This window comes from Nerophis ophidion, linkage group LG10, assembly GCF_033978795.1.
Source record: "Nerophis ophidion isolate RoL-2023_Sa linkage group LG10, RoL_Noph_v1.0, whole genome shotgun sequence".
Classification (NCBI taxonomy): domain Eukaryota; kingdom Metazoa; phylum Chordata; class Actinopteri; order Syngnathiformes; family Syngnathidae; genus Nerophis; species Nerophis ophidion.
The window spans coordinates 54999863-55013394 of NC_084620.1; the positions used below are offsets into that span (position 1 = coordinate 54999863).

Consider the following 13532-nt stretch of genomic DNA (forward strand, 5'->3'; position numbering starts at 1 on the left):
TAAAATGTAAAAAAATATGTTAAGTTACAATAGTTTCCCCTCAAAATGTCGTTTTTTGTCAGAGTTTGTTGTAGAACCCCAAGATGCAGAGAAGGAGGGAGGCATTTTGCAGGAAAACATGATTTAATTTAAAACAATAAGACAAAAAAAAAAAACAAAGGGTACAAAAAAAAAGCGCGCACGTGGGCGGATAACAAACAAAAAGAGCTAGCAAGGGTACTGGAAAATAAATGGAGCTTAGCATGGAAGCTAGAAAAAACAAAAAGGCCTAGCGTGGAAGCTAGGAGGTCTCGAGCAGAAAGTCTTACATGAAATATGAAAACAAACTTGGAAGCAGGGAACAAAAGTAAGCTAAAAACCGTGATCAATTAAAGCTTGCATTGACAAAACGCGACACAACAGGTAGCAACGACAGGAGCGACAATACAATACGATAATCCAGCACTCGACTGGAGCACAAAACAGGTTCGAATAGGAGTGGGCTGATTGACACCAGGTGTGGCCAGGTGCCAATCAGCCGCAGCTGAGGGGAAACAGCACTCAGGGAAACAAACAGGAAACAGACAAAATAAGAGCGCTGACAGGAAACATACGGGAAAAACTCAAACATGGCCACACTGTCACGGACAAGCCTGACAGTGTATATTACTGTAAATGGAAAAACAGTACTGCTGTTTTATTCTTTTAAAAAAAGGAGCTCAGTTGCTGGAATTTTACTGTAAAATGTACATTTGTTTTTTTGCTGTATATAAAAAAAATTGCAATTTTGCTGTAAAATGTTGGCACTTGAGCTGCCACTTTGTTGTTTGTTTTACTGTGAAGTGGAGATTTTTCAGTGTATTACTGTAAATGCCAAAACAGCACTAGTTTATTACAGTAAAAAAAGTAGTTGTTTTTTTTAATTTCAATAAAAATGCTGCAAAAACCATAATAAATGTCACATTTTTACCACTATTGCTACTTTTACATTGCACAATTTGATGGATAATTTGCTTTAAATTCATTATTACTAGTATTTATTTATATTAAAAAAAATGTGTGCATAATTAAACAATATTTAAGTTAACATAATTTGCGATTACATGTACTACATTTTTTGTTGTCTCCCAAAATAGAAAGAATTTCATTTAGTAAGTTGCAATAATTTCCCCTCAAAATGTAGTGTATATTACTGTAAATGGAAAAACAGTACTGCTGTTTTTATGCTGTAAAAAAGAAAAAGTAAAAAGCAGCTCAGTTGCCCGAATTTTACTGTAAAATGTATGTTTGTGTTTTTACTGTAAATAAAAAAAAGGGAAATTTTACAATAAAATGTTGGCACCTGAGGTGCCATTTTGTTAGTGTTTTGTTTTTTTACCGCAAAGTGTAGATTTTTTAATGTATTACTGTAAATGCCAAAACGGCACCACAGTTTATTACAGTAAAAAAAAAAGTACTGTTTTTTTTTTTCATTTAGAGAAAAATGCTGCAAAAACCATAATAAATGTCACATTTTTACCACTATTGCTACTTTTACATTGCACAATTTGATGGATAACTTGCTTTAAATTCATTATTACTAGTATGTATTTATATTAAAAACGTTTTTGCATAATGAAACAATATTTAAGTTAAAATAATTTGCGATTACATGGACTACATTTTTTGTTGTCTCCCAAAATAGAAAGAAATAATTTCATTTAGTAAGTTGCAATAATTTCCCCTCAAAATGTAGTGTATATTACTGTAAATGGAAAAACAGTACTGCTGTTTTTATGCTGTAAAAAAGAAAAAGTAAAAAGCAGCTCAGTTGCCCGAATTTTACTGTAAAATGTATGTTTGTGTTTTTACTGTAAATAAAAAAAAGGGAAATTTTACAATAAAATTTTGGCACCTGAGCTGCCATTTTGTTAGTGTTTTGTTTTTTTACCGCGAAGTGTAGATTTTTTGGTGTATTACTGTAAATGCCAAAACTGCACCACAGTTTATTACAGTAAAAAAAAGTAGGTTTTTTTTGTTTTGTTTTTTCAGAAAAATGCTGCAAAAACCATAATAAATGTCAAATTTTTACCACTATTGCTACTTTTACATTGCACAATTTGATGGATAACTTGCTTTAAATTCATTATTACTAGTATTTATTTATATTAAAAAAAATGTTTGTGCATAATTAAACAATATTTAAGTTAACATAATTTGCGATTACATGTACTACATTTTTTGTTGTCTCCCAAAATAGAAAGAATTTCATTTAGTAAGTTGCAATAATTTCCCCTCAAAATGTAGTGTATATTACTGTAAATGGAAAAACAGTACTGCTGTTTTTATGGTGTAAAAAAGAAAAAAAAACAGCTCAGTTGCCAGAATTTTACTCTAAAATGTATGTTTGTGTTTTTACTGTAAATAAAAAAAGTGAAATTTTTCAATAAAATGTTGGCACCTGAGCTGCCAGTTTGTTTGTTTGTTTTACCTCAAATCAACAAGTGTAGATTTGTCGGTGTATTACTGTAAATGCCAAAACGGCACCACAGTTTATTACAGTAAAAAAAAAAATGTTTTGTTTTTTTTTAGAGAAAAATGCCGCAAAAACCATAATAAATGTCACATTTTTACCACTATTGCTACTTTTACATTGCACAATTTGATGGATAACTTGCTTTAAATTCATTAATACTAGTATTTATTTATATAAAAAAAAATGTTTGTGCATAATTAAACAATATTTAACTTAACATAATTTGCGATTACACGGACTACATTTTTTTTGTCTCCCAAAATAAAAACACATAATTTCATTTAGTAAGTTGCAATAATTTCCCCTCAAAATGTAGTGTATATTACTGTAAATGGAAAAACAGTACTGCTGTTTTTATGCTGTAAAAAAGAAAAAAAAAGCAGCTCGGTTGCCAGAATTTTACTGTAAAATGTATGTTTGTGTTTTTACTGTAAATAAAAAAAGGGAACTTTTACAATAAAATGTTGGCACCTGAGCTGCCAGTTTGTTTGTTTGTTTTACCTCAAATCAACAAGTGTAGATTTGTCAGTGTATTACTGTAAATGCCAAAACGGTACCACAGTTTATTACAGTAAAAAAAAGTAGGGTTTTTTTTGTTTTTTGTTTTTCAGAAAAATGCTGCAAAAACCATAATAAATGTCAAATTTTTACCACTATTGCTACTTTTACATTGCACAATTTGATGGATAACTTGCTTTAAATTCATTATTACTAGTATTTATTTATATAAAAAAAAATGTTTGTGCATAATTAAACAATATTTAAGTTAACATAATTTGCGATTACATGTACTACATTTTTTTTGTCTCCCAAAAGAAAAAAATATATAATTTAATTTAGTAAGTTGCAATAATTTCCCCTCAAAATGTAGTGTATATTACTGTAAATGGAAAAACAGTACTGCTGTTTTTATGGTGTAAAAAAGAAAAAAAAAAGCAGCTCAGTTGCCAGAATTTTACTGTAAAATGTATGTTTGTGTTTTTACTGTAAATAAAAAAAAAGTGAAATTTTACAATAAAATTTTGGCACCTGAGCTGCCAGTTTGTTTGTTTTACCTCAAATCAACAAGTGTAGATTTTTTAATGTATTACTGTAAATGCCAAAACAGCACCACAGTTTATTACAGTAAAAAAAAAAATGTTTTTTTTTTTTTAGAGAAAATTGCTGTAAAAACCATAATAAATGTCACATTTTTACCACTATTGCTACTTTTACATTGCACAATTTAATGGATAACTTGCTTTAAATTCAATATTACTAGTATTTACTTATATTAAAAACGTTTGTGCATAATTAAACAATATTTAAGTTAACATAATTTGCGATTACATGTATTACATTTTTTGTTGTCTCCCAAAATAGAAAGAATTTCATTTAGTAAGTTGCAATAATTTCCCCTCAAAATGTAGTGTATATTACTGTAAATAGAAAAACAGTACTGCTGTTTTTATGGTGTAAAAAAGAAATAAAAAGCAGCTCAGTTGCCAGAATTTTACTGTAAAATGTATGTTTGTGTTTTTTACTGTAAATAAAAAAATGTTACATTTTCCGATAAAATTTTGGCACCTGAGCAGCCAGTTTGTTTGTTTGTTTTACCTCAAATCAACAAGTGTAGATTTGTCAGTGTATTACTGTAAATGCCAAAACGGCACTAGTTTATTACAGTAAAAAAAAGTAGTTGCTTTTTTTCATTTAGAGAAAAATGCTGTAAAAACCATAATAAATGTCACATTTTTACCACTATTGCTACTTTTACATTGCACAATTTGATGGATAACTTGCTTTAAATTCATTATTGCTAGTATTTATTTATATTTTAAAAAATGTGCATAATTAAACAATATTTAAGTTAACATAATTTGCGATAACATGGACTACATTTTTTTCTTGAGTTTGTCCCACTTGTTGAGTTTGCATGTTGTTGGCATGACTTGCTCTTGTGCGCCCTCTGGTGGCTGCTTGTAGAAAAGCCTCAAATGAGCTTGTGTAAAGTGCATGTTGTGATGAAAAGGCTTGAATGTTGTCTTCCAGCACGGAGGAGGAGACAGCAGCGAGTCTGTGCAGCTCAACAGTTCCCATTCAGACCGCTGGGTGCTGGGATAGGACTCTGCTGACGTCATCAAGCAAATACTGGATTAGGTTTGAGGCACAAGTGATGAAACACTGGACCAGCTCTCTCGCTTTAAAAAAAATATATATGTTTCTTTTGTACATTTTTATTTGGGGTTTCTGTCGAGAGTCATGTATTTATATCAATGTTTATTAACTTTTATTAAAGTCCTCTATGTCTTTAGACATTTTGTGTTGTTTTGTTGACGCCTTTATTACAAAAGCCAAAAGCAGTGAAGTCGTCACGTTGTGTAAATGCTAAATAAAAAGAGAATACAATGATTTGCAAATCCTTAACTTATATTCAATTGAATAGACTGCAAAGACAAGATATTTCTTGCTCACAGAGAAACTTATTTTTTTGTTGTTGCAAATAATCATTAGAATTAATGGCAGCAACACATAGCAAAAAAGTTGTCATAGAAGCATTTTTACCACTGTGTTACATGGCCTTTCCTTTTAAAAACACTCAGTAAACGTTTGGGAACTGAGAAAACACATTTATGAAGGTTTTCAGGTGGAATTCTTTCCCATTCTTGCTTGATGTCTGTGGAGAGATGGACAGCGGGCCAGGGCAAACGGTGGCCCTGCCCAAGATGGAGGCCAGGAGGCGGAGCATGCAGCAGAGCGGAGAGGCGGGGCACGCCTGGAGCGACACTGCAGTCGTCAGAATCAGGTGCGTACACAACACACCCGTTCTCAATCACTGCATCTTCTGCTGCAGCATAAAAGGGGAGAAGGAGGAGCAATGGTGGCAGAAGTAGGAGAGGAAACAGTGGTCTGTGGTCGAGTGTTACATGCAACCCACACTGTGTCGGCTGGAGACCCGTCACAGTGTGGGTTGCTGTGACACTCGATACAAGACGCATCGTAGCAGGTTTGACTCTGATTTATTATTTCAATAACCATGTCTTCTTGCCTGTCTGTCGCGCCAATTTCTAGCTAGGGCGCCGGCTCTTCCTGCTCGTCGCGGCACACCTTTCAGTGGCTGCGTCTTCCGCGGGGTGGCATCTCGATCTGGGTCGCTCTCGTGGTCTTTGTTGGCCGTTGTTTCCTCTCCTACTTCTGCCACCATTGCTCCTCCTTCTCCACTTTTATGCTGCAGCAGAAGATGCTGTGATTGAGAACAGGTGTGTTGTGTACGCACCTGATCCTGACGGCTGCAGTGTGGCTCCAGGCGTGCCCCGTCTCTCCGCTCTGCTGCATGCTCCGCCTCCTGGCCGCCATCTTGGGCAGGACCACCGCTTGCTCTGGCCCGCTGTTGGCTCGTCGGCTCCGTCTCGCCACAATGTCCAACTTAAGTTGTTCAACAGCCTCCTTTCTACGATTTTAGGCTTCATATAGCACCACACATTTGCAATGGGAGACAGGTATGGACTACAGGCAGGCCAGTCTAGTACCCGCACTTTTACAATGAAGCCACGCTGTTGTAACACGTGGCTTGGCATTGTCTTTCTGAAATAAGCAGGGGTGTCCACGATAACGTTGCTTGAATAGCAACATGTTACTCCAAAACTTGTATGTACCTTTAAGCATTAATGGTGCCTTCACAGATGTACAAGTTACCCATGCCTTGGGCACTAATACACCCTCATACCATCACACATGCTGCCTTTTACCCTTTGCGCCTATAAGAATCCGGATAGTTATTTTCCTCTTTGTTCCAGAGGACATGACGTTCACAGTTTCCAAAAACAATTTGAAATGTGGACTCGTCAGACCACAGAACACTTTTCCAATTTGCCCAGCGAATCCGGCGGCATTTCTGGGTGTTGTTGATAAATGGCTTTGGCTTTGCATAGTAGAGTTTTAACTTGTACTTACAGATGTAGCGACCAACTGTAGTTACTGACAGTGGTTTTCTGAAGTGTTCCTAAGCCCATGTGGTGATATCCTTTACACACTGATGTCGGTTTTTGATGCAGTACCGCCTGAGGGATCAAAGGTCCGTAATATAATCGCTTATGTGCAGTGATTTCTCCAGATTCTCTGAACCTTTTGATGATATTACGGGCTGTAGATGGTGAAATCCCTAAATTCCTTGCACTAGCTTGTTGAGAAATGTTGTTCTTCAACAATTTGCTCAGGCATTTGTTGTGGCGACCCTCGCCCTGTCCTTGTTTGTGAATGACTGAGCATTTAGTTTAGTTTATTAAGGAACCCCATTAGTCTACACCGCAGTGGAGACTATTCTTCCTGGGGTCCAGGCAAAAAACATCACACAATCACTAAACAAAAGATTAAAATGCAGTACAACATGATCCAATAATAAAATGTCATAATACAAAAATAGCAACTACAAAGGACCAAAATAATAATAACTTATGTTAAATAATAATTTTCATACCAAAAATAAAAATAGCAATACAAAAAAAGATATTTATATTTTTGCAAAAATAAAGCAAAGAAACCAATGGCCTAAAATATACACAATAGTGAACCGAAGACAAACAATAAGTGATGAGAAAGTACCATCCATCCATTATCTACTGCTTATCCCATAATCAATAAAATACTCAATAGTCAATAAAAACAGTCATGACAATAAGTACCATCTAGAATAATCTATTTCCGCAATACTTCTCCTTAGTTGATATTTAAAACCCACAATGCTGGTGATTGATAAGATATTGTGGAAGTGGATTCCAGTAAGTGATTGCCCGATACATTACAGTCTTTTCCAAAACAACACCATTTCATGGAAGCTGCTTTTATACCCAATCTTGGCACCCACCTGTTCCCAATTAGCCTGTTCACCTGTGGGATGTTCCAAATAAGTGTTTGATGAGCATTCTTTAACTTTCTCAGTCTTTTTTGCCACTTGTGCCAGCTTTTTTAAAAACACGTTACCAGCATCAAATTCCAAATGAGCTATCCATCCATCCATCCATTTTTCTACCGCTTATTCCCTTTCGAGGTTGCGGGGGGCGCTGGCGCCTATCTCAGCTACAATCGGGCGGAAGGCGGGGTACACCCTGGACAAGTCGCCACCTCATCGCAGGGCCAACACAGATAAAATGTGCTAAAAATAACTACGTTTTCAAGTTTGAACGTTAAATATCTTGTCTTTGCAGTCTATTGAAATTCATTTAAGTTGAAAAGGATTAGCAAATCATTTTTATTCTCTTTTTTTTTTTTACCATTTACACAACGTGACAACCACCAATGTAAAGGCCTACTGAAATGAGATTTTCTTATTTAAACGGGGATAGCATTATCATAGATAAATTCTATGTGTCATACTTGATAATTTCACGATATTGCCATATTTTTGCTGAAAGGATTTAGTAGAGAACATCGACGATAAATTCCGCAACTTTTGGTCGCTAATAAAAAAGCCTTGCCTGTACCAGAAGTAGCAGACGATGTGCGCGTGACGTTACAGGTTGTGGAGCTCCTCACATCTAAACATTGTTTACAATCATGGCCACCAGCAGCGAGAGCGATTCGGACCGAGAAAGCGACAATTTCCCCATTAATTTGAGCGTGGATGAGGAAAGTTAGAGTGAAGGACTAGAAAAAACAAAAAAACTAAGACGGCAGAGCGATTCGGATGTTATTACACAAATTTACTAGGATAATTCTGGAAAATCCCTTATCTGCTTATTGTGTTACTAGTGTTTAAGTGGGATTATATGGTCGTACCTGTACAACCTGAAAGTCGGAGGGCTGTGGCCACGGGTGTGGTGACCGTTTCTCGACGAGGCGAAGGCAGATGAGCATCTGACGGTCGGGAGGAGGCAAGAGAGTCCGCAGCTGCATCTTTGACAGGTGCAGGAGGAACGACGCAAACTCTCCGCTCATGTCTACGGTAAGAGTCGACTTGTCGCCACCATTTTCTCACCGAAACCTGCCGGTTGACATGTGGTAGGGAACCATGTTCGCTTGACCGCTCTGTTCCATAGTAAAGCTTCACCGCCATAGTTCGGGAATGTAAACAAGGAAACACCGGCTGTGTTTGTGTTGCTAAAGGCGGCCGCAATACACCGCTTCCCAACTACTTCTTTCTTCTTTGACGTCTCCATTATTCATTGAACAAATTGCAAAAGTCCTCTACAATGCGCGACGTCACACGCACGCTTCATCATACCGCAACGTGAAATTGCAATTTAGTCAACGTAAAATTTCAATTTAGTAAACTAAAAAGGCCGTATTGGCATGTGTTGCAATGTTAATATTTCATAATTGATATATAAACTATCAGACTGCGTGGTCGCTAGTAGTGGCTTTCAGTAGGCCTTTAATGTGAGAACTTCCAGGAGGACATGAAAACATGTAATCCGATTTTCGTGATTTGACAGTTTTGTGTTAGTTTAAAACGTATAAATGAAGAATTTAAACAACTTTAAAAAAAAAAAAGATCAGACAACTCGGTTCCGGTGTTGTGCCGAATTCTGCACCCCCGCCGTAAAATGCACCCCCTGTCGGGAGCGCGCTTACGTCACTCGGTTGCATCACCCGTCTCGAAAAGTAGCTAAACTCGGCTAAAATCGCCCCTTTCGGCATAAAAATGTACATAACAAGGTGAATAATCCAAGTTGTCTTTACTTTGGATATATTAATGGATGGATTAATTGTGATTCTTTAATGATTTCGCCGCCATTGCCTTTAATGATTTCGTCGTCATTCAATCGCCTCTTTCGGCATAAAAATGTACATAACAAGGTGAATAATCCCAAGTTGTCTTTACTTTGGATATATTAATGGATGGATTAATTGTGATTCTTCAATGATTTCGCCGTCATTGCCTTTAATGATTTCGTCGTCATTCAGGTGGGTACATCGCCTCTTTCGGCATAAAAAAGTACATTAACAAGGTGAAATAATCCAAGTTGTGTTTACTTTGGATTTATTAATGGATGGATTAATTGTGAGCCTTTAATGATTTCGCCACCATTCAGATAAGGCGAAACAATAACCATTTAATATAGGAATATTTTCTGTCCCGAAAATGTATTGAAGTATTGTATTAAAGAATATATACACCAAAGTAAGCCTCTATATGTACTTTTTTAGAGACATCAAGGAGAACGAATGTTTGCTGCTTCACTCGACGGGATCCAATACATGTATTTTAAAAATATGACATTTTCTTTAACTGTAAGAAGCTCATGGGTGGATGGATGAATACATTAATAAATGAATGCATCTGATACCTATCGTTGTTTTGATTTTAAGAATTTTCAAACTGAACATTCACAAATAACTTTACCAAAAGTACCCGAAATACCAGAGATGGAGTTATGGTGGGGGTGCATTTTCAGTGAAGAGTTGATTCCAGCTGCCTGAACATCTATCTATCTCTGGCTAGGATGGTCGTAGAGACATGAAACTCACCCTAGTAACTCATCCTTACCCCCTATGTATACTGTGAAAACCATGTGATGATTGGACCCCCACAGGCGGAGTTAGGGGGGGGTGCATTTTCAGGCAGCACCAATATCTCTGGCTAGGATGGTCGTAGAGACATGAAACTCACCCTGGTGACTCATCCTTACCCCATCTGTATACTGTGAAAACCATGTGATGATTGGACCCCCACAGGCGGAGTTAGGGGGGGTGCATTTTCAGGCAGCACCAATATCTCTGGCTAGGATGGTCGTAGAGACATGAAACTCACCCTAGTAACTCATCCTTACCCCCTATGTATACTGTGAAAACCATGTGATGATTGGACCCCCACAGGCGGAGTTAGGGGGGGGTGCATTTTCAGGCAGCACCAACAGCCCACCTGCCGGGAAATGCATCCCCTAGCTATCTCTGGCTAGGATGGTCGTAGAGACATGAAACTCACCCTAGTAACTCATCCTTACCCCCTCTGTATACTGTGAAAACCATGTGATGATTGGACCTCCCTAGGCGGAGTTAGGGGGGGGTGCTTTTTCAGGCAGCACCAATAGCCCCTCTAAACTCTCTCCCTTTGTTTATAATGCCAATTTTTTGCTGGATTTAGTCTCTATAAACTCCAAGGAAAACAATACCCGGCTGGGGACAATTTTTGAAATTGGTCTCCAAACTAAGGCATGCGGGCTGAAAGCGGCCCGCCGACGTCCAAAATCCGGCCCCTGGATTTTTATTCATGTTTTGAATTTTTGGGACATGGGGGACTTGTGGGAATCCATCCCAGGTAAGATTTCTGAACATTTTGAGGACTTTTGCCTACTTTCCCAACTTTCCCCCCCACTTCCAGTGTGACTTTGCGGTGTGCGCTATGGACATGCTGGGCATCCCTTGACTCGGGTGGCCAGCTGCGGGACTTGTGTGATTGATTTTTTAAAACTTTGAGGACTTTTGCCTACTTTCCCAGCTTTTCCCCCACTTCCAGTCAGTTGTGGTGTATCGCTATACATGGGCTATTATTAGGAAGAGGTGTTTATTTGGTAATATACAGTATATATATATATATATATACATACACACATCGTGATATATATACACATATATATATGTATACATATTTATATGTATATATACAACAATGTGTGTGTGTAATATATACATATATATATATAGGCGCGGCATGGCGTAGTGGGTAGAGCGGCCGGCCAGAAACCTGAGAGTTTCAAGTTCGCTTCCCACCTATTGACATCCAAAAAAAATCACTGCCTTGGGCAGGACACTTCCCCCTAGCCCCCGGTGCTGCTCACACTGGTGAATGAATGATGAATGAATGATTAGTGGTGGTCGGAGGGGCCGTAGGCGCAAACTGGCAGCCACACTTCCGTCAGTCTACCCCAGGGCAGCTGTGGCTACAGATATAGCTTACCACCACCAGGTGTGAATGAATGTCGGGTCCCACTTCTCTGTGAGCGCTTTGAGTGTTTATAAAAGCGCGATATAAATCTAAGTGATTTATATATATATATATATATATATATATATATATATATATATACTGTATATTACCAAATAAACGCCTCTTCCTAATAATAGCCCATGTATAGCGATACACCACAACTGACTGGAAGTGGGGGAAAAGCTGGGAAAGTAGGCAAAAGTCCTCAAAGTTTAAAAAAATCAATCACACAAGTCCCGCAGCTGGCCACCCGAGTCAAGGGATGCCCAGCATGTCCATAGCGCACACCGCAAAGTCACACTGGAAGTGGGGGGGAAAGTTGGGAAAGTAGGCAAAAGTCCTCAAAATGTTCAGAAATCTTACCTGGGATGGATTCCCACAAGTCCCCCATGTCCCAAAAATTCAAAACATGAATAAAAATCCAGGGGCCGGATTTTGGACGTCGGCGGGCCGCTTTCAGCCCGCATGCCTTAGTTTGGAGACCAATTTCAAAAATTGTCCCCAGCCGGGTATTGTTTTCCTTGGAGTTTATAGAGACTAAATCCAGCAAAAAATTGGCATTATAAACAAAGGGAGAGAGTTTAGAGGGGCTATTGGTGCTGCCTGAAAAAGCACCCCCCCCTAACTCCGCCTAGGGAGGTCCAATCATCACATGGTTTTCACACTATACAGAGGGGGTAAGGATGAGTTACTAGGGTGAGTTTCATGTCTCTACGACCATCCTAGCCAGAGATAGCTAGGGGATGCATTTCCCGGCAGGTGGGCTGTTGGTGCTGCCTGAAAATGCACCCCCCCTAACTCCGCCTGTGGGGGTCCAATCATCACATGGTTTTCACAGTATACATAGGGGGTAAGGATGAGTTACTAGGGTGAGTTTCATGTCTCTACGACCATCCTAGCCAGAGATAGCTAGGGGGTGCATTTCCCGGCAGGTGGGCTGTTGGTGCTGCCTGAAAATGCACCCCCCCCTAACTCCGCCTGTGGGGGTCCAATCATCACATGGTTTTCACAGTATACAGATGGGGTAAGGATGAGTCACCAGGGTGAGTTTCATGTCTCTACGACCATCCTAGCCAGAGATATTGGTGCTGCCTGAAAATGCACCCCCCCCTAACTCCGCCTGTGGGGGTCCAATCATCACATGGTTTTCACAGTATACATAGGGGGTAAGGATGAGTTACTAGGGTGAGTTTCATGTCTCTACGACCATCCTAGCCAGAGATAGATAGATGTTCAGGCAGCTGGAATCAACTCTTCACTGAAAATGCACCCCCACCATAACTCCATCTCTGGTATTTCGGGTACTTTTGGTAAAGTTATTTGTGAATGTTCAGTTTGAAAATTCTTAAAATCAAAACAACGATAGGTATCAGATGCATTCATTTATTAATGTATTCATCCATCCACCCATGAGCTTCTTACAGTTAAAGAAAATGTCATATTTTTAAAATACATGTATTGGATCCCGTCGAGTGAAGCAGCAAACATTCGTTCTCCTTGATGTCTCTAAAAAAGTACATATAGAGGCTTACTTTGGTGTATATATTCTTTAATACAATACTTCAATACATTTTCGGGACAGAAAATATTCCTATATTAAATGGTTATTGTTTCGCCTTATCTGAATGGTGGCGAAATCATTAAAGGCTCACAATTAATCCATCCATTAATAAATCCAAAGTAAACACAACTTGGATTATTTCACCTTGTTATGTACTTTTTTATGCCGAAAGAGGCGATGTACCCACCTGAATGACGACGAAATCATTAAAGGCAATGACGGCGAAATCATTGAAGAATCACAATTAATCCATCCATTAATATATCCAAAGTAAAGACAACTTGGGATTATTCACCTTGTTATGTACATTTTTATGCCGAAAGAGGCGATTGAATGACGACGAAATCATTAAAGGCAATGGCGGCGAAATCATTAAAGAATCACAATTAATCCATCCATTAATATATCCAAAGTAAAGACAACTTGGATTATTCACCTTGTTATGTACATTTTTATGCCGAAAGGGGCGATTTTAGCCGAGTTTAGCTACTTTTCGAGACGGGTGATGCAACCGAGTGACGTAAGCGCGCTCCCGACAGGGGGTGCATTTTACGGCGGGGGTGCAGAATTCG

The 13532-nt window shown here is 38.4% G+C and overlaps 1 protein-coding gene and 2 long non-coding RNA genes across 4 annotated transcripts in view; 2 read left to right on the plus strand and 1 right to left on the minus strand.

Annotated features, from left to right (window-relative positions):
• LOC133561018 (endosome/lysosome-associated apoptosis and autophagy regulator family member 2-like) overlaps window positions 1-4789 on the plus strand; it is a 45565-nt gene extending 40776 nt beyond the window's left edge. For both annotated transcript variants that reach the window (XM_061914143.1, XM_061914144.1), the window contains exon 22: window positions 4526-4789. In XM_061914143.1, coding sequence (XP_061770127.1) covers window positions 4526-4597 — 72 coding nt within the window. In that variant the 3' untranslated portion in view covers window positions 4598-4789. The remainder of the gene's footprint in view (window positions 1-4525) is intronic.
• A 4194-nt stretch (window positions 4790-8983) lies between these two features.
• LOC133559930 (uncharacterized) lies at window positions 8984-9756 on the plus strand. Its single transcript, XR_009808339.1, has 2 exons — window positions 8984-9376; window positions 9620-9756. It is a non-coding gene; the product is annotated as an uncharacterized LOC133559930 (long non-coding RNA).
• Window positions 9757-12768: 3012 nt separating this feature from the next.
• Window positions 12769-13514, minus strand: LOC133561023 (uncharacterized). The gene is made up of 2 exons (XR_009808556.1): window positions 13148-13514; window positions 12769-12905 (listed from the first exon to the last, which is right to left on the minus strand). It is a non-coding gene; the product is annotated as an uncharacterized LOC133561023 (long non-coding RNA).
• Window positions 13515-13532: the final 18 nt, after the last annotated feature.